This window comes from Hemiscyllium ocellatum, chromosome 2, assembly GCF_020745735.1.
Source record: "Hemiscyllium ocellatum isolate sHemOce1 chromosome 2, sHemOce1.pat.X.cur, whole genome shotgun sequence".
Taxonomy (NCBI): domain Eukaryota; kingdom Metazoa; phylum Chordata; class Chondrichthyes; order Orectolobiformes; family Hemiscylliidae; genus Hemiscyllium; species Hemiscyllium ocellatum.
The window spans coordinates 117,793,300-117,819,880 of record NC_083402.1 but is presented as its reverse complement, the minus strand read 5'-3'; the positions used below and the strand labels follow the sequence as shown (position 1 = coordinate 117,819,880).

Below are 26,581 nucleotides of genomic sequence, written 5' to 3'. Positions count from 1 at the left end.
TGGGGCTGCAGCTGTTCACGTTATATATTAATGATCTGGATGAAGGGACTGGGGGCATTCTAGCGAAGTTTGCCGATGATACGAAGTTAGGTGGACAGGCAGGTAGTACTGAGGAAGTGGGAAGGCTGCAGACGAATCTAGACAGTTTGGGAGAGTGCTCCAGGAAATGGCTGATGGAATTCAATGTGAGCAAATGCGAGGTCTTGCACTTTGGAAAAAAGAATACAAGCATGGACTACTTTCTAAACGATGAGAAAATTCATAAAGCCAAAGTACAAAGGGATCTGGGAGTGCTAGTTGAGGATTCTCTAAAGGTAAACATGCAGGTTGAGTCCGTGATTAAGAAAGCAAATGTAATGTTGTTATTTATCTCAAGAGGGTTGGAATATAAAAGCACCGTTGTGCTACTGAGACTTTATAAAGCTCTGGTTAGGCCCCATTTGGAGTACTGTGTCCAGTTTTGGTCCCCACACCTCAGGAAGGACATACTGGCACTGGAGCGTGTCCAGCGGAGATTCACACGGATGATCCTTGGAATGGTTGGTCTAACATACGAGGAACCTCTGAGGATCCTGGGATTGTATTCATTGGAGTTTAGAAGATTAAGGGGAGATTTAATAGAAACTTACAAGATAATACATGGCTTGGAAAGGGTGGACGCTAGGAAATTGTTTTCGTTAGGCGAGGAGACTGGGACTCATGGATACAGTCTTAGAATTAGAGGGGGTCAATTCAGAACAGAAATGCGGAGACATTTCTTCAGCCAGAGAGTGGTGGGCCTGTGGAATTCATTGCCGCAGAGTGCAGTGGAGGCCGGGATGCTAAATGTCTTCAAGGCAGATGTGGGATATAGGTAAATTAATGTTACATCTGCAATTATAATTGCTTATACAGAGTAAATGAACTCACACCAGTGTGTAATTGTTTCAGCCAAGAGCTGAGTCAACAAGAATGGAAACTATGTGGAGGAAATGCATAATTGTTTGTTTGTATTAGCTAAAAATGTATGCAAGAAAGAAACAGGACTGCAAAACAATGGTAGATATTACAGGCGACTAGATTAGATGCTGTGAAGAGAGGCAGTTAAGCTAGATACGCCTGTATAAATAGTAGGTATAAACATCTATTTCCCACTTTTACAGAAACACAGGAACAAACCCCAATTAAAAGGGCTTAGTGGTAAGATGCTGTGAGGGGCAGCACAGATGTAGGGAGTAGATAATGGTAAGGCAAGAATATGCCTAACAATAACCCACAGCAGGATGTGGTCAAACGGCCTTGTGAGGCCAGGAATAAGCATTTTGTCACAGACAAGGCCGGATAAGACAAGAGATAAGCAGGAGTAATGGGTACCGGTCTTAGGGAAGTGGAGGATGTAAATGGGGTGGGGGGATCAATGAAATAAACAAATATGTAGGACCCAAATTATATAAATATCGAGTATTTATTGAATTCAGTGTGTTTTGTCCCTGCCTTGTAGACATCACACCCACTTGCAAGTGTGAAATAAATGACACTACTGATTCAGACCTTGTCTCAGACAGAAATTATTGAAGTGTTATTGAAGCTTTGTTTCTCACAGCAGAGATTGATACATTCTTGATATCACAAGGAATTAAGGGTCTACAGGGAGAATGCGGGTAAGTGGAGTTGAAATGCCCATCAGCCATGATTGAACGGTGGAGTGGACTCAATGGGCCGAATGGTCTTATTTCCACTCCTATGTCTTATGGTCTTAAGTTACTGTTTCCAACATCACAACAGCACCACACAAAATCTTCTGAGTGCTTAAAGCATTCCTTGTTTTAAACATTGCATAAATCGAAATCTGCACAATCTATCTTTAAATATTGCTCTTACTCCCCTTCTGGCTCCTAAATCCTTTTGTTCTAATTCAAAAGGTGTTGCCATCTATTGATTGACAGCAGCGCTGTCCTCATTGCACGCCACCTGGCGGCGTGGCGGAATGCATGTTCCCCTTCCTGCTGGCGCCACCCGGTGGCAGGGTGCGGTCCGGTGGGTGCGAATGGGACAAAACAAAGAGTCAGGGAGACGTTAAGGATGAGCAAGAGGCGACATTGCAGTTGCGCTAGAACCTAGCGCCTCCTGCGGTGCCGGAGGGATGGGGGCTCCCGGCGCACGCGCAGTGGCCGTGTTGCCTGATTAAGCGCGGGGGGGTGGGAGGAGCTGGGCTGGTGTTTTTTTTAAATGGAGGCGGTAGAGAGACAGCGAGAAGCAGGGGCGGCGGCAGTGGGAGGAGATAGCGATCTGTTAACGATGAGTTCGGCACTTTGCAAACCGTTACCGTCCTCGGGTCCCAGGTCTATCTGCGACGTGTCGCACCCGCTGTCGGCGGAGGAACTGCTATCCCCTGAGCCCGAGCTGGCGGCCGGCGGAGACAAGGTGGGGGGCCCCGGTAACCATGGGAGACCGGCAGGGCCCCCGGTAACCATGGGAGACCGGCAGGGCCCCCGGTAACCATGGGAGACCGGCAGGGCCCCCGGTAACCATGGGAGACCGGCAGGGCCCCCGGTAACCATGGGAGACCGGCAGGGCCCCCGGTAACCATGGGAGACCGGCAGTGGGAGGAGAGGGAGGGAGGGATGACTGGATGGAGGGAGGGAGGTAGGTAGGAGAGAGAGAGGCAAAGGGGGAGGTGTTGGGTAAAATATGAGCGAGCCCAATGGGGAGGGTGTGGGGGGGAGGCTGAGGGAGGTGTGTGTCTGGGCTTTGGGAGGGTGAGTATGGTGGGTGGGTGTAATGGCGCTGGTGTGTTTTTGGGGTGGGGGGGGAATATTTGGAGAGGATGGGGAGTAGGTGTGAGGATGTGAGGTGGGTGGAGAAAGTAAAGTGGTAGGCACTGTGGACCTGGTGAGTAGGGAGAGTGAGGTAGATGGGGGGAGGTATTTTTTGGCCCTGGGGGTTGGTTGATTTTGTGTGTGTGTGTGTGGATTTGTTTATGGCAGGGGGACTGGTGGACTAGGGGTGCATTAGAAGTGTAGAGCTGGGGTGAGGTGGGGGAAGGAGAAATGAGGAAACTGATGAAGTCCACATTGATGTCCTGGGGTTGAAGTGTTCTGAGGTGGAAGATGAGGTGTTCTTCCTCCAGGTATCAGGTGATGAGGGAGTGGTGGTGACGGAGGCCCAGGACCTCCATGACCCAGTTTCCTCATTTCCCCTTCCCCCCCACCTCGCCCCAGTTTCAAAATTTCAGCTCAGCTACATCTCCATGACCTGTCCTACTGGCCTATTTTCTTTTTCACCTATCCACTCCACCCTCCTCTGACCTATCATCTTCATCCCACCTCCATCCACCCATTGTACTCTATGCTACTTTATCCCCCACCCTTCTCTCATTTATATCTCCACTCTTCTGGCACTCTGCCTGTATTCCTGATGAAAGGCTTTTCCCTTAAATGTTGATTTTACTGCTCCTTGGATGCTGCCTGAACTGCTGTACTTTTCTAGCACCACTCTACTCTAGAATCTGGTTTCCAGCATCTGCAGTCCTTGTTTTTACCTAGTGCACTAGAAGTGTGGTTGGTTTTGTGGATTGGGGATATTGGGGTTATGTGTGGTCTGTGGTTATGGATGGAATGGATCTGCGTAGAGGTCATGGGGTGTGGAGGAATGGTGGAATATGGCATATTTGTGAGGGGGTTAGCAAAAGAGTAGGGTTTTTAAATCCTCTTTTGTTTGAGGATTTTTTGAATTTATACAAGTTTACCTCTATTTCAATGCACGTAGCCAGAAATTGTGCATTGATTGTAGCACCACTTCAACAATGAGTATTTTTAATGAGAGATTTGGGAGATGCTTTAAAAAATAAGTATGACTTTTTGTGACCTGGAAAAAGCAGGCTTAACTTGAGACTGGGTAAGGATGACTGAAAATGTTTGTGGTCATGCAGATAGATTACATGTGACTGCAGGGATTGCATTCTGCTGGTTGTGGTTCATTAGGTGGTCTTTGAGCCCACCTGTGTAGAGATAGAAAAAGTTGATGCTCCAGGTTGATTTGTTTTCTGCTTGGAATTTGGCAGGTAGTCCATTTGTGACTGTTGGTTGAGGCATATGATTTGGCCCCAGGACACAGTTAGGTGCTTGAAATAGAACATTTGAACCTTCATGCTCATTAGGAAGGTCTCTGTTTAATATCTGACCTGGAATGTGGTACTTTGAGTCAGGTACAGACAGGAAGTGTCAGCCTTATTTATAATGTGCAAGCTCAAATCTTTGCCAATTCAATTGAATGCACAATCTTCTAATTCAGATGCAAACTTGCTACTCATGGAGCCAAATCTGTTTGTCCTCTTAATATTATTTCTTGCAACCCACGACAAGAGGTTATAATCTGAAATTTTGTTGGAACCAATTAAGTGAATAACTAACTTTCGTCAGCGGTTAATAGATTTGCTGTTGGCAATGCCATAGGTGGTTTTTGTTGGAAGTTTACTACCTGCATCTTTGCTCGTGTTTCTGCTTTTAACTCTTAGCTGTTTGCACAGAGGGCTGTTTGTTGTGTAAAGTCGCACAGATCTGCAGATTTTATTTTTGCCCAGGGTGCTGCAATTCATTTAGTCTCTTACAATATATCTCTCATGCATGTTGGATTAAGTACTGTATTTGGAAATCTACCTTTTTCCTTTTAAAACACTACTGCACCTACCTCTGATATTTAGCCACCTATCCCTAATTTACTTGTGAAGAACCTTTAGAATATGATTGTCCTGTTTGCGTTAGTCAGTGGTAAGGATTCAAACTTCACCATTTTTCTTTCAGTAAAGGAAAATAATTAACAATTTTCCATTAACCTGTTTGTAACAAGTGAGCACCTGACAAAGGATGTGTTGTAGAAAGAAAAGCAAAGTTATGTTTGTTGACAACATCCCACAAATCATGTACGACATGTTTATTTCATATCCTTTTTAGTAAAAGTATACATGTCTATTTGGGTCAGTTTCTCCTCTTGTGTTTTTTATTGTAATTACTGATCATTTTACTCTGGCCTCATTCCATCTGATCTCTCAGCTTTGCAAACATTTGCATTTCTTCGACTCCAGCCCCTCAGGATTCCTATTTTTGTTCACTATGCTATTGGTGTTTGATTTTCTAAGGTCTGGAACCCCCTCCTTGCTATTAAGGTGCTCTTAAAAACTTTAGCCACTTGTCTCAGACTTCCTTAGTGACTCAGTAATTTTGATTGATAACGCTCCTACCAAGTGTTTTTGTTTGTTAGCTACATTGGAGGTGCCTTCTGAGATGTTACAGTAATTGGGATGTTAAAATGGTGTACTTGAGCAACTGGCCAAAATGATAATCCACAAGACTACAATGACATGGTTCATGGATAGACAATAATATTGTAAAATTCACATTGAACTTAGTTTAGTAACATCAGTCGTAGTCTCAAGTTAATGGATAACTAGAAATTGACATAAACCATGAGATCCAAGGTTTAGTCTTGTGGGTTCCATATGTTTGTATGTTGCTTTAATGGAAGAACTTGTACATCTGGTCCAAATGAATATTTTAAAAATGGATCCTGCACGAGGAATTCATCGTCAACATGCTATACATGAGTGTCCTTTAGTTTTCAGTGGATATACAAAGTTCTTGCAAACAAATACCCCTTAGACCTATGCAAGGAGCTAAATGTATTTGTTAGGATAGGAGTAAATTCCTGGTTACATGTGCCTATTTCACTAGTGTGATAAACATATTGAACAAATAAGGTATTTTTAATTAAATCCAAGGCATTCATTACTATGTTAAACAGTAATATGGTAAACAATGCCAAACAAACATTCAGGCTAGCTGATGTCACTCAAATGCAATGTGTAATGTTATGACATTTCTATATCAAAGTTAAAAGTTGTAACATACCCTGTAGTATATGCTGAGATAGCCAAGTGGATTTCAATCATTTTATTTTTCTGCGTGTTCTTCTATAATTTAAAAAATGCTTAACAATCCTTCATGCAAGGCACAAAGTGGATATTATTGCATTGCATATGTTTAAAAACATTTCAGTGCACACAAACACTTCCAAGTGGCTCAGCAGGTTTATGCTGACTAGCTGAGTTGTGAAGATGGTGAAGGTTCTGGCTGGGCTCTCTCCTACCCTTCAAATCTCTTCCTCCATCCCAGTTTATACTGGTCTCAACTTGGAATAAATTGGCCATAGTCACCAATCGACAGTTGTACTGCAGCACAACAGGGGAATAAACACTTCTAGTGCAGGTAGAATTAAACTATAAACTTGTGCTTTGAGATCTTTAGTAAGCTAGTATATTTTAAAAAATGTTTGTGCTTGGCACCAGGGACTACCTTGGGTTGGTAATCCTGCTGTGTAGCTGACTTTCCAACTTTGTGAATTTGACTTGTTGATATGGGAGACAGTGGTTGAATTTTGCAGGTTTCCTGAGGCAATCAGAATATCCTGACTTTCACCAGTGCTGTGAAAGTATCAACTTGTATGTTTTTGGTTAACAGTTCTGCATGCCTGTCAGAACCCTCTTAATTGTTACACTACACTACCCCAACCTATTTGATTCTGTATGTTACTGTCCCATTGACTCCCTGAAGAGATCTTCATAGAAGCAGATGGGTAAACACATGCTGACAGAGTAATTACTGAGAGTAAGTCTTATTTCTCTACATGAAATTAATTGATTCTTTCCCATTTAAGGTAGTCTCTTGTCATTACTTCACAGTAGACATTCTGAAAACTGATTTCAACTTGAAATTCAGCCAAGGAGTATATTATGGCCTCATGCAGGAGTGATTCTGCAGTGCTGCTGAAGTTGTTGATCTTAAACTCCACTTGGTGTATATTGGAAGTTGCAGTATGTCCTACTGCTCAAAAAACACTAGGTTGGATGCTTAATATTATCTGTAACTTCTAAACTTTGAAAGACAATTCTAATGCTTGGCTAAGCAAGCAAGATTTGTGTATATAAACACAATGAAACAATGTAAAGACTGATACCACCTAAATGCACAGAAGCTTGATAACATACAAGACAGCTATTGTTGGATATTAAGAGCTCTTGTCACTTCGGTATATTTGGGTGGTATCGGTCCTTATATTATTTCGTTGTTTAAATACCAAAATCTTGCTTTCTTAAGCCAAGCATCAGAATTGTCTTTCAGTGATTAGAAGCTGCAGATAGTATTAAGCATCAGCTGCCAAACTAGAGAAGTGTTTTTTGAACAGTAGGAATGCACTCACTAACATTCTGTTGATGAATAGGGAGTGTCCTAATGTGCTGTGCCATGCGGTCCCCTCTCTTCTCTCCTCTGTCATGCCAGCTGTGTTACTGTATTCTTTATCTGTATGTTTCTCTTTTTTTTACTGGTGGATTCTGCAAAAAAGACTCTTAAAATGTCATGTCCTGGAAATGCTGAGCAGTTCTGATATCTTATGGCAGAGCATATTCATAGTATATTTTACTATCCAAATGTAATGTGTTGTGAGCTACAATAGCATTTAACAATTAGTTTTCACTTTTTCTTTTGTAGAGAACTAGCAATTTGAGATGTGCCTTCACTGCAAGCTTTGGATATTTTATTCCTTTCCAATCTGATTTTTGAAACCCAGGGCTAGAAAGGGTTCTTAGAACCACCAGTATGGGACTTTATAGTCTGCTTCAACCAGGTTTTCTAATAAGGGCTTTTGCCTGGAATGCTGATTTTTTTTTTTCTTCTTCTGCTCCTTGGATGCTGTCTGACTTACTGTGCTTTTCCAGCACTGCGCACTCTAATCTCCAGCATCTGCTGTCCTTACTTTTGCCAACCGGGCTTTCCACCATCAATTGAAAGCAACAAAAGACCCCTTTATTGACCTCCAAGTTTTGACTTTCCCAAGAACTGCTTGACTTTCTGTCCTCAGCAGGTAGCTTGATGCCTAACTTAAACATGCTCCTTGATAAAACCTGATTTAAACTGAAAATGTATTGGTGGAAAAGCGCAGCAAGTCAGGCAGCATCCAAGGAGAGGAGAATCAATATTTCGGGCATGAGCCCTTCAAGAATGAGGGGAGTGCCAACCAGGCTAAGATAAAAGATAGGGAGGAGGGACTTGGGGGAGGGGTGTTGGAAATGCGATAGGTGGAAGGAGGTTAAGGTGGTGGTAGGCTAGGGTGGGGGTGGAGAGGTTAAGAAGGTGCTGAGTTTGAGGGTTGGGACTGAGACAAGGTGGGGGGAGGGGAAATTGTCTGAGTCCCAACCCTTGAACTCCGCACTGCCTTCCTAACCTGTAATCTTCCTGATCTCTCCGCCCCCACCCCCACTCCAGCCTATCATCCTCACCTTAACCTCCTTCCACATACGCATTTCCAACACCCCATCTCCTACCTCCTTATCTTAGCCTGCTTGGCACACTTTCCTCATTCCTGAAGAAGGGCTCATTCCCGAAACATCGATTCTCCTGCTCCTTGGATGCTGCCTGACCTGCTGCGCCTTTCCAGTAATACATTTTCAGCCCTAATCTCCAGCATCTACAGTCTTCACTTTCTCCTAAAACCTGATTTAATCCAGAAAGAGAACTCTATCTTCCAGTTTTTCACAATCTCTTAATGTTATGTGCCACAAGGCACATATTCAGTTCAAACTCAATACAAAAGGAAGCCACAAATGTTGTTTTATGAAATTTAGACAGCGCCATTTTTTTCTCAGGTCACAGTTGTCCCTGTGCATTTTTCTGGGACTCTCTATTATGATATGTAATGTTCTGTTGTGATGCCATGTGACAGCATAAAGTGGTGAGGTGTAAAGAAACAGGCAATTTTGAAAGCCTGTCTATACACAGTCAAAATCTTTGTGTATCTAAATTAATTAGACCATTGACTCCCAAGGTTCATCAGTTGTCTGTCTTTTTTGGAGTCATGAGCTTCCTGACATGAGAACATTTTTAGACTGTTTATTACATAATAATGTAAAGTTTTAATTTTAATAATCTACCAAAATAATGACATTTGGTTGAGATAAGCTCGAACAATCTGTACAGAGGCAGGGTGAGGATTCTATACCTGGATAGTATTTATGCTGTCAGTTGGTGTGTAGGTGAATTTTAGTGCAGTTTGGGCCAAAGCAAGGTTTATTTAAATTATGTAAAATGGTTAAAACCTACGGATTAGAGATGATGGTATTCTCTGGACTATAATTATGCTCTTATGTTCCCTCTGTAGTCTTTTTGAGCAGCCTGCCTGAATTAAAATGGACTTGCTAAATGTAATACTAAGAAGTGAAACCAGTCAAGTGGTTGAAGTTTCAGTGGGAAAGCATTTTGGCAATAGTGACTGTAAGTTTCAAAGTTCTCATGGAAAAGGGTAAGGATAATGCAGACGTTTGTATCGAAATGGGGTAAAGCCAATTTCAGTATCAAGGATCTGGCATAAATTAGGATAGCTACTTTTTAGGTAAGTCCACTTTTGGAAAGTGGAAGTCTTTTTCAAAAGGGTAAAGTGAAGAATTTAGGGCCAGCATCTTCTCTAAGAGTGAAGGTCAACAGCAGCAAATCCAGGGAACCCTGGATGTCAGGATATATTGGAAGCTTGATTAAGAAAATGAAGCCTGGCTTGCTGTGTTCTTTTAGCCTGATGCTTGTCTACCTTGGATTCCAGCATGTGCAGTTTTTTGTCTCTAGTGAAGAAAGCATGTAGATTCATAAAGAAATACAGCACAAAAGCAGATTCTTTGGTCCAATCTAGTCCCCTTTTCATTTGGCCAATTAATCCTCAAACCCTTCCAATTCACATACCCATCCAGATGCCTTTTAAATGTTGTAATTATACCAGCCTCCACCATTTCCATGCATGCACCACTCTCTGCATGAAAAAGTTGGCCCTTAGGTTCCATTTTAAATCTTTCCCCTCTCCTTAAATCACTTTCTAGTTTTGGACCCTTCCACATATGATTTGCATATGTTGAACACAACACCCTTAAATAGGGAAGGGTGTTTAAAAAGTGTAGAGTAGTGTGTTGCTTAAAGAAATTAGGAGGGCAAAGAGGGATCACAAAATCTTTGGCATAAAATAAAGCTTGCTGTATTAATCTCGCACTCCTGATAAACTGGCAAAAATCGTATGTCTCCAGTACGGAGTATTTATGCTATAAACAAAGTGTGTATATACCCCTGGCATTATGTTTCTCTTTATTACTGTGGTTTTTAGTATGATTTTAGGAGTTGTTCTCTTTAATTCTTTTTCAGGGATAGTGATGTCTCAAGGCTTTGCTTGGTCAGGGCTTATTGCAATTGTATACCTCTTGATTATCTGGAATATTTGATCGACTTCCATATTCCAAATTCCATAGGTGCTGGTTAATTACAAAAAGAAATGGTTAAGAGTAAGAGGGATTACCAGGGAAAGCTTGGGGTGTATTAGAGACCAAAGGGGCAAACTGTGGAGTCGGAGCATTTGGGTGAGGTCTTGAATACATCTCTTCTAATATTCATATACATATTCATTTATGTATTCACAAATGAGGAAAAGCATTATGGCTGAGGATTTGAGTTGGGATTGTGAGGTTGTAGAGCATCTGAATAAGAAATAGATGTTTCAGTGGGCATACAGATGCATAATTCCACAGGGTGTGATAAGCTATATCCCATGCTGCTGTGGGATGCAAGGGAGAAAACTGTAGGGGCCCTGGTGGATGTAATTAATAATTCAGGTGAAGTGACTGGAAGTAAGCTAAGCTGGTTGCTTCAAACAAGGGTAATGGGGATGGGCCAGGGAATTCCAGACTAGTTAGTCTCAGTGGTAAAGGAATCATTAGAAATGGAGGGACAAGATTAATCAACACTTACAAAGGCAGGGATTGTTCAGTGTTGAGGCAGACTGGCTAAAAGAATCCTTTGATACCCAGAGTCCACTTTGAGCACCAAAGGGTTTATTAATGTTACACTGGTGGAAGAAATCTATGCGAGTCCAGAAGCTGTTTCCCTGAACAAAGCAAAGACAAACTTTTTTATACATTTTGTTTTTAAACCAATTGTAGTATTAAGTGATTACATTTGCATCCAATCAGTTTAATTGTGTGACTGCATGGTCAATGATCAACTGTATGATTAGCCCACAGTCTTTTGATCTCATTATATTAAATAGACATGCTTATATCTATCCTTGGGACTTTTACAAAGCATCTTAATCAACAAAATCAATACTGCTGACACCTGTGCCTGTAACTAAATCATCTCTGCTAGCAATGTGGGGGCCTATCTTTAATGTCTAAGGCTGTGTCCCAAAGTTATTTGGTTAAATCACTTGAATGTTTATTGAGATGTTTATGTATAATCAGTTCTAGATTTTTGAATGTCTAGAAATCTTAACTGCCCCTTTTTATCTTGTGATGGATCTCAGGCTTTTAATCGGCTAGGTGTGGAATTCTTCTGTCACCATACTTGAGGGTGTTCTTATCCAGCTGTCTCTGGATAAACAACTGCAGCTGCATGTTTGCAACAGGACCCTCTGTGTGCTATCTTAGAATATATTCAAGATAACAAGATTATCAAACTACAGATGTCCTAATTTATGGTTTACCTTAATACTGTACAAAACAGGCCACTGCCTTAGTTGAAAATGATCTCTAAATTAGGTCAACCAAAACTTGCAGGCAGCCATTTTTACATCCCCTTCAGCCAGGGCAGCCCCAACTGTTAAATAATAGACATTAATTTGTTCCAGAGAGATACTGACTGCCTGAATTTTTTTGGAAAGGTGACTTAAATATATTTCAATGCAGTTGATGTGGTTTACCTAGACTTCAGTAAGGCCTTTGACAAGATACTACATGGAAGGCTGATCCAAAAGGTCAGAGCCCATGGGATCAAAGGCAAATTTGTAAACTGGATTCAAAATTGGCTTGCAAATAGGCCAAGGATGGTGATGGGTGGGGGGGGGGGTTGTTTTTGTGATTTGGAAGCTGTAACCATCAGTGCACCACAGGGGCTGGTTCCCTTGTTAGTCACTCTGCTTGGATGTGAATAAAGAAGGTCTATGAAGTTCACGGGTGGCACACAAAATGTTGTTGACAGAGAGGAGGATGGTCTATGGCTACAGGCTGGTATTGATCAGCTGGTAAATTGGGCTGAGCAATGGCAAAATGGAACTTTATTCTAAGTGTGAAATTGAGAGTTCTAACAATGGTCTTTATTTAGTACTAAGGAACAAAGGAATCTTGGAGTACAAGTAATAGATCCTTGATGGTGTCACCAAGGAGTGGTGAAGGAATACAGGATGTTTGTCTTCATTAGCTGGAGTGTAGAATGTAGGAGCAAGGAAGTCTCCTTACAACTTGATGATTAAAATGTTAATGCTAGAGTTGGAATACTGTGCAGCTCTGGTTGCCAGAGGGACATGATTGCATTGGAAATTGTGCAGAGGAAAACCATGTTGCCTGAGATGAAAAGTCTGTTGAGGGAGAGACTAGATAGTGAGTTAGAGATATACAGCACAGAAACAGACCCTTCGGTCCAACTTGTCCATGCCGATTAGATATCCCATCCCAATCTAGTCCCACCTGCCAGCACCTGGCCCATATCCCTCTAAACCCTTCCTATTCCTAGCACTGCTGACTCAGTATCAGGGTCCCAGGTTTGATTCCAGCTGTGGGTGACTGTACCAACTCCACACAGACATTCTCCCTCTGTCTGCGTGGATTTCCTCCGGGTGTTCGAGTTTCCTCCCACTGTCCAAAGATGTGCAGGTCAGGTAATTTGGCCATGCTAAATTGCCCATAGTATTAGGTGGATTAGTCAGAGGGAAATGTAGGGGAATGGGTCTGGGTGGGTTGCTCTTCAGAGTGTCAGTGTGGACTTGTTGGGCTGAAGGGCCTGTTTCCACACTGTAGGAAATCTAATCATCCGATCTAAAGGGAAGCATACCACACGTTGCCTTCACTATCCTATCTACCTGTGACTCCACTGTCAAGGAGCTATGAACCTGCATCCAAGGTCTATGTTCAGCAACACTCCCTAGGACCTTTTCTATTAAGTGTCTATGTCCTGCTAAGACTTGCTTTCCCAAAATGTAGCACCTCTCCATTATCTAAATTAAACCCCATCTGTCACTTCTCAGCACATTGACCCATCTGATCAGGATCCTGTTGTAATCTGAGGTAACCCTCTTCACTGTCAACTATACCTGCAATTTTGGTATCATCTGCAAACTTACTAACTACATGTACTTATACTCACATCCAAATCACTTATGTAAATGACAAAAAGTAGAGGGCCCAGCACCGATCCTTGTGGCGCTCCACTGGTCACAGGCCTCCAGTCTGAAAAACAACCCTCCACCACCACCACCACCCTCTGTCTTCTATCTTTGAGCCAGTTCTATATCCAAATGGCTAGTTCTCCCTGGTATTCCATGAGATCTAACCTTGCTAATCAGTCTCCTGTGGGGAACCTTTTCGAACGCCTTACTGAAGTCCATATAGATCACATCATCTGCTCTGCCTTCATCAATCATCTATGTTACTACTTCAGAAATCTCAACCAAGTTTGTGAGACATGATTTTCCCATGCACAAAGCCATGTTGACTATCCCTAATCAGTCCTTGCCTTTCCAAATACATGTACATCCTGTCCCTTAGGATTCCCTCCAACAACTTGCCCACCACTGACATCAGGCTCACTGGTCTCTAGTTCCCTGGCTTGTCTTTACCACCCTTCTTAAACAGTGGCACCATGTTTGCCAACCTCCAGTCTTCTGGCACCTCACCTGTGACTATCAATGATACAAATCTCAGCAAGAGGCCCAGCAATCACTTCCTTAGCTTCCCACAGAGTTCTGGGGTCCACCTGATCAGGTCTTGGGATTTATCCACTTGATCGATTTGGATTTATTTTCTTTCGGAGCTGAGGGAGCATATGCTTTTGAGAGGCATAGACAGTAGATCATGAATTGTTTCCCCATGGCAGATATACTGAGGATGAGCGGGCATAACATTTAAAGTGAGCAAGTGGATTTACAGACCATCTGACAGCTTTTTTTCACCCAGACTAAATATGGAACTTGTTGCCTGAGAGGGTGGTGCAGGTTCTCTTGCAACACTTAAAAAGCATTTGAATTAATACTTAAAATGCTAAGTAATTGTAGGTTATGGATCAAATGTGGGTAAAGTGGGATTAGTGTTGTTTTGTTTGTTAGTTGGCCTAAGTGGTGGGCTGAACAGAATGACTCGTCTTAGCATGTGCAAGGTTGTCTGTGTTATAGGAAAACTCTTGTGCATGTTATCCAGGCATGGAAATGACATTTAAACGTTGACAACAGATTTAATGTTTGCCAAATTACACCACTTAATTTAGTATTCATAATGTAGTTTGGCATTGTAGGAAATCTGGACTTGCTGCTGGTAGGTGGCTTTAGTGGAAAATACAAACCTGTATTGGTCAGTGGTCTGAATTGTCACAATTGATGTAGTGACAGGCTCAATCTGCCAAGTCTTTCAGGAGAAATCTATGTAAACTCTTGAATGAACTGAGCTGTTTCCAGTAGTCCCTTGGCTTTTGTGGCTTTGTGCTGCGTTCCTGGTGTGCCCATTCAATGCAGGAGGTCAATATCTTCAAAATGGGGTGAATTTTTCATTTAAAATTGAAAGCACCGTAGAAAAATTCTAAAATTAAAATGGGGATTGGGGAAGAAAGAGCAAGTTCTTTCCACCCTGCAAAACAATTAGAGGTGTTAGATGTTTTGAGATTCGTACACCCTTGATGCAACTGCAACATGTCAACTTCTGTGAACAGCCAAAATTTAAGTACAAGTTGCAGAGGAACCCTAACACACTCTTCGCAGTCATGTCGAGGGATCTCTTTCTGAACAAAGGGACAGTTTTTCCTTTTATACAGGACAAGAGTTTTCTGTTACAATCAATAACGCCCACAAGATGACCCCCAGCCATTTTCCCCCCCCAGTAATGTGCCACTGTACACAATGTAGTGATCATATCATTTCCAGAAATAATTAATGTAAATCATCCCTTAATGATCAGATCTGCTGTGAATCATTTTGTTAACTTCAAGGAGGAGTAGTCAGAATTTTAATTGCAATGTTCTAATTTATTTCTGGGTATGATGTACTTCTATTACTCTGAATAACTAGGAAATGGCTATCCTTTGCCATTCAGAGCAATGTAAATTCCTTACATTCTACCTGTAAGACAGACTTACCACTCTAGCCTTGGGATATCCAGTTTCCTGCAGGTCAGCAGAGCAAATTAACCCTTAAATAGCTCAGGGACTCCAGCTTGCAGATACTCTGTCCTCTCGTATCAACTTGCAAGGCAAACTGAGATGGAGGAGAGGAATGGTCTGCAGGGTGATGCATTGTGATGTGATGTTCAGCTAAATCTGGGCTGTCATTAAATAGGGACCAAACTTATGGACTAAGTCACTCCTAATTAGTCACCGGTTGGATTAGAGCATCCAATCAAGTTTTTGATTGGGATCTGGTTCAGAATAAATCTGCTGATGCTCTTTGAATCTGGTCTGTACTGTTGAGTAGGCACTCATCATAAAATGGGATGTAAACATGGTTCTAAGTTGAGCTGTCTTTGAATGTAACTGATCATGTTTTGGGCATTGTCTGGTGTCCATAATATTCTTTTGAGTCAAAGGCTTTTTAATTTTTTGGAAACAAAAGAACACTTTGTGCTATTGGAGTAGGAGGTGCAATGTGCCTGAATTTTTGTTTTAAACTGCAAAGCAATTTCTGTTTCTAATTTATGGTAAATGTCTAACATGTTTACACTAGCATAATGGCTGATCCAGCAGAGTTGGAATATGATATATTGCTTTGTGACTTGGGTCTTGAAAACAAGAATTTACTTGCCCTGCAAAGGAAACAACACCTACCTTCCATGGCTGATAGACTGAAGTGCTTCACAGCCGACAAGGTTTTTTCCGCAAGGTAATTGCTGTTGTAATGTAGAAAACATTGCATACATTTTGTGTGCAGCAAGCGGCCATTTGATGATCAGATTTTTGTGGTGGCTGAGATTTTGTTCAGGGCACAATGTTTAAGTTCATTGTCATTGAATCTTTTTAAACTGGAAAGCAGATAATTACATTTTCAATATACTGTCAAAGCCTCCATTTCTCAATGGTGTGTGCTCTCAGCACTACGCTAGCTGTGCCAACCTTGGTGGTGGTTGTGTTTTTAATGTGCCCTCAAGTGGGACTGAAAAACAGTCCCTACTAACTGAGACACAACTGACATTGCAGTGTTATAGTGCTCACTGTATTAGCCCATAAGGGTGGAGGAAGAAACCAGGGAACTCCAAGCATAGCAAATGAGGTAGTTACAACCAATGATGTCTTTCCTGATGAAGGGCTTATGCTCGAAACGTCGAATTCTCTATTCCTGAGATGTTGCCTAACCTGCTGTGCTTTGACCAGCAACACATTTGCAGCTGTGATCTCCAGCATCTGCAGACCTCATTTTTTACTCAATTTTTTTTTTAGTACTGTGCAACAGTTTTTCAGTTAATAGGTTTTTGATTAAATCTTTCAAACAATGGCATCCCATCATTTGCCAGCTCCCAAATTTGAAGGTGACATCATTGCTCATTGTCTAAATTTCCAGCAAATGAGTTTACAACAGTTCCAATGTAAGACTCTGCCATTACACTTTTGAGCAATTTATTCTCTAAAGAGATTGTAATCCAAATGGAAAATCCAAACATAGCCAGTAACAGATCTGGTACCATCAGTTTTGTACTCTTGTATGTGGTTTGTCTCTGAAATTTGAAGTCCTTTGAAACATGTAATACCCAGCAATTCATTTTTGAATGCTTTGTCTGGGAGATGGTGAAAACTGAATCAAGGAAATTAGAGGTAATGAAGAGAAAAGGATTGCAAGATGTTGGATAAATTGGGTAGCTTTAATAAAAGCTTTATCTTAAGTGTGATAGGCAGCTACAATGTATAATAATTTGATGTGCTTTAGAATCTGGGAGCATTTTTCAAGCAACCAGTGAGTTGGAAGACATTGGTCACTGAGAGCGATCAGATTGTGAAACAAAGGAATGACAGTGCTACCTTTAGGGCAGCATTTCAATCTGGTGCTGAATTTGAATTATTTAAAGACCAGCTTAAAGATCTAGTAGAACATGTCTCCATGGGTTACTTATCTTCAAATTTAGAGAGGAGTAGCTAAAAATCAAATTTTCACATTGCTGGGAATTGCTGGTAGGACTCATTCTGTCATTCTGGTGTTGCACACCATCCTATGATGGACAGTGGATTGAAATAACCATTTTTTTTCCCTTTTTGTCTTTGACTCCACAACTGGAGACTGATCTAGACGAGCATTCCAGTATAGTACTACAAAATAGATGCACTACCAAATGTACTGTCATTTGAATGGCACGTGAAACTGAGATTCCATTTGCCACCTTGGGTAAAAATAATCCCATACCACCATTCTGAAGACAAGTAGGGAACTCCATTTAACTATCTTATTTCTTATCTAGTTTTTAGACACTAAGTAATGCTACTACTTTCCCTTTTTTTATTCCTCTTTTTTGTATCCAAGATTTGTACCTGGTACTTAAGATGCTACCATTAGAAGGTAACCATTGTAAAAACTTTTCACTACTCCTGCGCTTCTGTACTGGAATACACATGATTCGGGTAGCCACCAGGGTCAATGTTTATCCCCAAGTCAACATTTGCAAAAATACAACAGACCTGGGATGTGGTTACTGCCCCATTTTCGTTTCTGGGAGCTTGCTGAGTCCAAACTGCTGTTCTCATTTCCTACATTATAGCAATGACTACACTTTTTTTTTTTTATTGGCTGTTAAGTCCTTTTGAAATAGTCAGATGTACAGCATGGAAACAAACCCTTTGATCCAACTCATCAATGCCAATCCGATATCCCAGCTAATCTAGTTCCATTTGCCAGCACTTGGCCCATATCTCTCTCAACCCTTCCTATTAATGTACCCATCCAGATGCCTTTTTAAATGTTGCAATTGTATCAGCCTCCACCACTTCCTCTGGCAGCTCATTCCATACACTCACCACCCTCTGCGTGGAAAAAGTTCCCTCTTAGGTTTCTTTTCATATCTTCCCCTCTACCTATACCTCATTCCTGATGAAGGGCTCATGCCCGAAACGTCGCATTTCCTGTTCCTTGGATGCTGCCTGACCTGCGCTTTTCCAGCAACACATTTTCACCTCTACCTATACCCTCTAGTTTGGGACTCCCTCAACCCAGGCAAAAGATTTTGTCTATCTATCCTATCCATGCCACTCATGATTTTATAAACATGTAGAGGTCTTCCCTCTGCCTCTGAAGCACCAGGGTAAAAGCCCCAGACACTCCTTGCAGCTCATCCTACAACCTGGCCACATTCTTAAATCTTTTTTCTGAACCTTTCAAGTTTCACAACGTTCTTCTGATAGGGAGATAGAATGGTTAGGCCACTGTTGGAATATTGCATGCAAACGTCCTGTATGGCCAAAACATGACCTCCCAACTCTTACACTAAATGGTCTGACCAATAAAGGAAAGCATACCAAATGCCGCCTTTACTATCTTAGCTATCTGCAACTCCACTTGCAAGGAGCTATGAACCTGCACTCCAAGGTCTTTGTTCAGCAAAGCTCCCTAGGACCTTTACCATTTGCGTGTATAGGACATGCTAAGATTTGCTTTCCCAAAATGCAGCTCCTCATGTTTGTCTAATCCAGCTGCCACTCATCCCATTGGCCCACCTGATCAAGATCCTGTTGTAATCTGTTCCTTGCTGTCCACTATACCTCCCAGTTTTGGTGTCAACTGCAAACTAACTTACTATACCTTCTATGTTCACATCCAAATTATTTATATAAATGATGAAAAGTAGTGAACCCAGCACAGTTTCTTGTGGCACTCCATTGGTCATGAGTCTCCAGTCTGAAAAACAACCCTCCACCACCACCTTGTTGTCGTCCTTTTTTTTTTTTTGAGCCAGTTCTGTATCCAGATGGTTGGTTCTCCCTTTATTTCATGAGGTCTAACCTTGCTAACCAATCTTGTCTTTTTTTTTCCCCCATTGAAGCAAAACGCTTAGCGACACAGGAGGGAGAGAGAATGATCGCCCATGTGCACAGCGGCATGAGTTCACGGTATTCTCTGAAACAGCAGTTTCTCAATGAACTATATAGTCACTTTACAGGGAAGAACATCCAGATAAAGCAACAGAAATATTAACTGGGTGACCGTTATAATCAATGTGTATCAATAGCAGAGACTGAGCCCCTTTACTGTTATACAATGAATGTTCTTAACCTTGTTAACTGGATTCATACAATGGATACTCGTTAGCTGACCTTGCATACTGAATACTTCCAATATTGTTAATAGGCTGTACATAATGACAGCTTTTCCACCTTGTTAACCTATTACCCTTGACTCCAGCACCCTATTGTTAACTAATTTCTTATCTCACCTGAGTCCTGCTCAGCTGAACCTAGTGTTTCACAAAATTCCGAACTTAACTCTTTTCCTGACTGCTTATACCCATACACATACTCAGTCTCCCATGGGGAGCCTTGTCAAACACCTTACTGAAGACCATATAGATCATGTTCACAACGCTGCTCTCATAATCCTCTTTGTTACTTCTTCAAAAAACTCAATCAAGTTTGTGAGACATGATTACTCAAGCACAAAGCCATGTTGACTGTCTGTCTGTAATCAGTCCTTGCCTTTCCAAATGTGTAAATCCTAATCCTCAGGATTCTATCCAACAACTTGCCAACACCAAAGTCAGACTCACTGGTCTATAGTTCCCTGGCTTGTCCTTCTCACCTTAAAGCAAAGCTTCTGGTATCAAGACTTTAATTTAACGAGGGGCGCATTGGGTTCCAAGCGATCAATTATGTTGGGAAACACCCTAGTCAGGATGTTTGTGGCCAGCAGTGAAAAATCAGAACAGTGTTGCCTCCCTGGTGCCAGGATCAAGGATATGAGTGCAGAATGTTCTTAAAGGGGAGAGGGACCAACAGGAGGTCATAGTACACATTGATACCAATGACATAGGAAGGGAAAAGGATGAGATTCTGAAGAGAGAATATGAAAGTTAGGCAGGAATGTAAAAAGCAAGTGAGAGGGTAGTAATATCTGGATTCCTCCAGTACTATGAGCTAGTGAGGGTAGGAACAGGAGGATAGAGCAGATGAATGCATGGCTGAAGAACTGGCGTATGGGAAAAGGATTCACCCTTTTGGATCATTTGACTCTCTTCTGGGTAGAAGTAACCTGCATAAGAAGGATGAATTGCACCCAAAATGGAAGGGGACTAATATACTGGTAGGGAGACTTGCTAGAGCTGCTCAAGAGGATATAAAGTATGGACTGGGTTGGACCCAGGGAGTTGCTGAGGAAAGAGATCAATCTGAGACTATACCTTTTTGGAAAAGAAGCAAGTTTAAGCAGGCAAGAACAAAGCGCAAAACCAGGTAAGACTGATAAATTAAACAACTTATTTCGATGCAAGAGGCTTAACAGGGAAGGCAGATGAACTCAAGGCATGGTTAGGAACATGGGACTGGGATATTATAGCAATTGCAGAAACATGGCTCAAGGATTGATGGGACTGGCAGCTTTATGTTCCAGGATACACATCCTACAGGAAGGACAGAAAGGGAGGTAAGAGAAGAGGGGAGTGGCATTTTTTTGGTAAAGAATAGCATTACAGCTGTACTGAGGGAGGATGTTCCCAGAAATACATCCAGAGAAGTTATTTGGGTGGAACTGAGAAATGAGAAAGGGATGATCACCTTATTGGGATTGTATTTAAGACCCCCTAACAGTCAGGGAAATTGAGAAACAAATTTGTTAGATTTCTTATCTGTAAGAATAATAGGGGATTTTAACTTAGACTGGGTCTGCCATTGTGTTAAGGGTTGATATGGAGAGGAATGTAAGTGTGTACAAGACAATTTTCTGATTCAATATGTGAATGTACCTCGAAGGTTCAAAACATGAGCTACTCTTGGGAAATAAGGCAGGACAGGTGACTGAGGTGTCAGTGGGGAAGCACTTTGGGGCCAATGACCATAATTCTATTAGATTTTAAATAGTGATGGAATAGGATAGACCAGATCTAAAGGTTGAAGTTCTAAATTGGTGGAAGGCTAATTTTGACTGTATTAGGCAAGAACTTTCAAAAGCTAATTGGAGGCAGATGTTTGCAGGTAGAGATGGCTGAAAAATGGGAAGCCTTCAGAAATGGGAGAACCAGTGACAGTTTATTCCTGTTGGGGTGAAAGGAAAGGCTGGTAGGTGTAGGGAATGGTGGATCTAGAGAAATTGAGGGTTTGGTTAAGAAAAAGAAGGAACCCATGTCTGGTATAGGCAGGAATGATCGAGTGAATCCTTACAGTATAAAGGAAATAGGAGTATACTTGAGGGAAATCAGGAGGGCAAAAAGGGGACATAAGATAGCTTTTGGCAAATAGGGTTAAGGAGAATCCAAGGAGATTTTACAAATACATTAAGACAAAAGGGTAACTAGGGAGAGAATAGGGCCCCTCAGATCAGCAAGGCAACCTTTGTGTGGGACCGCAGAAGATGGGGGAGATACTAAAAGGAAAAATTGCATTAGTATTTACTGTGAAGAAGGAAATGGAAGATATTGAATGTAGGGAAATAGATGGTAACATCTTGAAAAATGTCCAAATTACAGAGGATGAAGTACTGGATGTCTTGAAACACATAAAGGTGGATAAATCCTCAGGACCTAATCAGGTGTACCTTTAGAACTCTGTGGGAAGCTAGGGAAGTAATTGCTGGGCCCCTTGCTGAGATATTTGTATCATTGATAGTCACGTGTGAGGTGCTGGAAGATTGGAGGTTGGCTAATGTGGTACCATTGTTTGATTCCCAAAGTGCAATATAATCTCAAGTCTTGCTGTCTCAATCTAAAGCTTTGAGTGAATGATTAGTTTTGTGCTTTCATTTTGAAGACTAAATTAGTTTGAGGCTCAGCAAAAGGTGGAGCCATGAATGTCAATATAATTGGAGATAATGGGAGATGTGAAAGCATGCTGTCAACTTAAGTATTGATTGAGTATTTAAGCTTCAACTTTGAAATCGGTGAGGAAGGCAGTTTTCTTAAAGCAAAATGTCTGGTAGCATTCTTCTACTAAACAATGTCTTTTGAAATTATTTAGAAAATAGTGAATGTAATTGTCTGAAACTTGAAATATGGTTTGATTTAATTGTAACTGGCAATGCACTGTTCAGCCATGGAGATGGTTTGCAGCTAATGTTGCCTTTTTGGCTATGGGTTTTAGCATGAGCAAATGTAATTGTTGCAGAAATTGAATAGCAACTAAGAATTGATCTGAGCAAATTAGTGGAAACCAGATATCTAGAACCTGTACATATTTCTTCCAGTAATGTTTGGTTCAACAAAACAACACGTGTAGAACATGATGAAAATCTAAAGTTAGATAGTTTGGAGTTGAGCAACATCAAGAAATGTGAATGGATAAGTACCAGCTTGTGTTTGAGAGTTGAACAAAGTTTCTAGGATTAGCATAAAATGGATTTTCATGTGAGGCTCAAACTAATATTAACAGAGAAATGAACCCATAAGTCAAGAGAAATCAGAACAGCTGGATAAATGACCAGTGCATAGAAGCTTAAGACTGGGCAAAAAAGTTTATAAGGTAGGAGCAGTTGGAACAGGAGTAGACAATTCAACCATCTCCACATCTGATCAAACAGTTCAATGCCTTATACCAATACTATCCTCAAAACGTGATACTGGTGATCTGCTATAATCTCAACTTTAAACATGCTCAAAAACTTGGGTTCTAATGCTCTCTGGTAGAGAATTCCAAAGAACTTTTTGAGGAAATAAAATTTATTCTCATGTTCTAAATAGCAGCATTTTCAAGTTGTACAATCTTTCTAGACTACTGAACCAGAAGAAGAATCTTATCTGTCCCTACCTTGTCTAAGACTTTTTGTATTTTATAGGTTTCAATGAAATCCCCTCATTCTTTTAAACTGTAGAGAATACAGGCCCAATTTCCCCAGTCTCATGTCATAAGACAGTCCTGCCATCTCGAACAGTTCTGGTGAAACTTCATTGCACTGCCTCAATGGGATAATATCCTTGAGGTAAGATTAGATTACTCAGTGTGGAAACAGGCCCTTCGGCCCAACAACCCACTGAAACGCAACCCACCCAAACCCATTCCCCTACATTTACCCTTCACCTAACACTACGGGCAATTTAGCATGGCCAATCCACCTAACCTGCACATTTTTGGACTGTGGGAGAAACCCCATGCAGACACTGGGAGAATGTGCAAACTCCACGCAGTCAGTCGCCTGAGGGTGGGAATTGAACCCGGATCTCTGGCGCTGAGACAACAGTGCTAACCACTGTGCTGCCCATATAGTTTATTCTGTGATACGGCCAGGTTGGTAGACTCTGATCAGCCCAGAAGTATTGGATTAGATTAGATTCCCAACAGTGTGGAAACAGGCCCTTCGGCCCAACCAGTCCACACCGACCCTCCAAAGAATAACCCACCCAGACGTGTCTCCCTCTAACTAATGCACCTAATATTATGGGCAATTTAGCATAGCCAATTCACCAAGCCCCCACATTTTTGGATTGTAGGAGGAAACCAGAGCACCCGGAGGAAACCCACGCAAACATGGGGAGAATGTGCAAATTCCATACAGCCACCTGAGGCTGGAATCGAACCTGGGACCCTGGTGTTGAGGCAGCAGTGCTAACCACTGGGCCATCGATGAGTACTCCTGCACACTGTATGTGCGATCTAACCCAGTTTCTGTACAATTGAATGAAGACACATTCATTCCATCCAGTTTGTGATAAAGCCTAGCATTCCATTTGCATTCATATTGTCTTGCTGCATATACTTGTCTTCAATGACTTATCAATGATCTAGGTGCCTTGTATGTTGACATTTTGCAACATCTGTTCATTTATGGAAAAACTTTGCAGACCTTTCTCTCCTACCATAAAAGAACCCCTCACTTCATTTTTAGATGTGCATGCTGCTGGTCTGGCATTTCCTCTACACTATTGATTGAACCTGGGTTAATCTCCTGGCTTGTTGGTAATAGTAGACTAGGGGCTATGCTGCCATTGAGGTTGCAGATTCTGGAGTACAGTTCTGCTGATGCACACTGCACTCGGGATGCCCAGCCTTGGGTTACTAGATCTGTTCTCATACGTGCCATTTAGCATGGCGTTAGTGCCATGACACAATATGAAGATGGAACACTATTACCCTGGGGGCTCTGGTGTTCATGCTTGCAGATATAGTCATGGTTAGATGCATCTATGGCAAAGCATGTTGCTGAGGATGCTGTCAAATGTTGTTCCTTTTAGTTGGATCTCTGTCTCAGACCAGTTGAGCAGTTCTTGTCCTATAAAACTAGACCAGCTTTTAGTAGTACTAGTGAGCCACTCTTGAGGAATAGTTGAATTCCTCCATCTAGAGTACATTATGTGCTCTTGCCATTACCTCTGCTTCCTCAGTGGTATTTAACAAGGGGTGCTGACTTCTGCTTTTGTGGGGGCATATGTGGTAATCTGGAGCTTTCCTTACCCATGTTTAACCTGATGGTGTGAAATGTGTGCTCTCCTCAGGGTTGAGGACTTCCAGGGCAATTCTCACCTGACTGTGTCTCCCTCTGCTTGAACTGTTCTGGTGGAGCAGGGCATAGTCAGGTATATAGTTTATTTTCTAGAACATTGTAAGGTCTGATATCAGTGAGTATGCCTCATCAGGCTGTTACTTTAATTTGAGAGAGCACTCTTAATTTTGGCACTTTCACTTGTTTTTCTGCTTGGTTGCCCAATTTTTTTCATGATTGAAATTCTTATTTGAATGATGGATACACATGGAAGACAGCAATGTTGTGATGCACAAATAGACTAGTGATTGGTTTTTTTTCCCCACTGCTATTTTTACTAGCTCACAACTTTTTCATGTTTCTTCAAACGGTGACAAGCTTTGGGCCGGGAATGCAAAAGTGAAAACTCATGGCAATGGATGGTTTTTACTTGTTCTTGGATTTGGCTTTCAAACTGCATAAATTTGAAGTCAGTAAATTAATCTATAATTAGATTGCTAGTAGGTTTGCTTGTAACTTTGCATGTTAGGTAAAGCTTGCAGATTTGGTAGTTAATATTCAGCATCATGAGGAATCATGTGGTATGAGCATTGATTGTCTTTTGAGCACGGTTGTCAATAGTACATCTTGCTGCATGTTGCAGCAAACAAATGAAATGTGTTAAAGGTTGATTAGAGTCTAGGCAATACTTTCCTAATTTGTTTTATTTCAAGTTTAATCACAAAACTGTAACAACTTAATCAAGCTGTCTCGATTGTGCATTAATTAAGGGATAATCATCACCTCCGTCTGTTCTCTCTCATAGAAAAGCGGTCCTTTGTCCCATTGTGTCCACAGTAGTTGTCAAGCATGTGCCTGTTCTAATCCCATTTTCAAGCACTAGGCCCTAACCTGGTAGGTTTTAGAGTTTGAGTTGATAATCTAAAAGATAAAATATCCTGAGTTCCTGTTTGCACTAGTTTTCATTTAGTTGTTCGTGGGTTTCAGATGGCACCCTAAAAAGCTGCTCTGGGTGGGGATGGGGAAGAATCCTCTCAATCTCCACTCTAGCTTCCTGCTCTTTAACTTAATTGTGCCTCAGGTTATTGATCCCTCTATTTCAGGGAAAAGGTTTCTCCTGATCTTCCCAATCAATGACCTTTAGACTTCGTGCACTTCAATCAGATGCCTCCATCCACCTTTTCTGCTCTAAGGAAATAATCCCAATGTATCTAGTCTATTCAAAGCTAAAACGCTGAACACCTGCAAAATCTTAGGAAGTCTCTACTCCACCCCCTCTTGTTATACACATCCCTTCTAGAGTGGCAATCAGAGCTGTGCACAACTCCAGCAGTGGCCTAACTACCATTATATAAAGACTCCATAATCATCATTTGTATGCAGTCCTTTGGCTAATAAAGGTAAGTATGCTGTACTAATCACTCTTGTCTCCCTGAACTGTTGCTTTCAAGGATCTATGGACTTACACACCAAGGTTCCTTTAATTTTATTTTTATACTTTGCCTGGTTCTGTCATTTATCATGTATTCCCTTGTCTTGTTGGTCCTCCCAAACTGCATCAACCCCTCTTTTCAGGATTCAGTTCAATTTGCCATTATCCATACAACCTATGTATTCCTGTAATCTGAGGCTTTCCTCCTCACTATTTACCACAACACCAATTTGCATATCAAGATTACTAACATACACCGTAAACAATAAAGTTCCAGCACCAAACTCTGGTACATCACCAGCTGCATGCTTCCAGTCACTCACGCACACCCTTCAACTTCACCCTTTGCTTTGTGCCACCAAACCAATTTTGGGTCCAAATTGTCATGGAGCCCGTAGGCTCTTAGCTTTTTAAGTCTACCATGGAAGAACTTGCTTAAAAAAAAACTCTACTGAAGTCTACATAAACTACATCAACTGTGCTACCCTCTTCTCTACACCTAATTACTACTTGGGAAATTCA

At 41.5% G+C, this 26,581-nt stretch overlaps 1 protein-coding gene across 3 annotated transcripts in view; it reads left to right on the top strand.

The window, feature by feature from the left end:
- Nucleotides 1-2,220: 2,220 nt before the first annotated feature.
- snx30 (sorting nexin family member 30) overlaps nt 2,221-26,581 on the top strand; it is a 61,791-nt gene continuing 37,430 nt past the window's right edge. Inside the window, exon 1 of one of the 3 annotated variants that reach the window (XM_060845701.1) lies at nt 2,221-2,403. In XM_060845701.1, coding sequence (XP_060701684.1) covers nt 2,278-2,403 — 126 coding nt within the window. In that variant the 5' untranslated portion in view covers nt 2,221-2,277. Of the gene's footprint in view, nt 2,446-15,855; nt 15,916-26,581 lie in introns of those variants that run through there. The other 2 variants (XM_060845694.1, XM_060845686.1) reach the window with 2 other exon arrangements.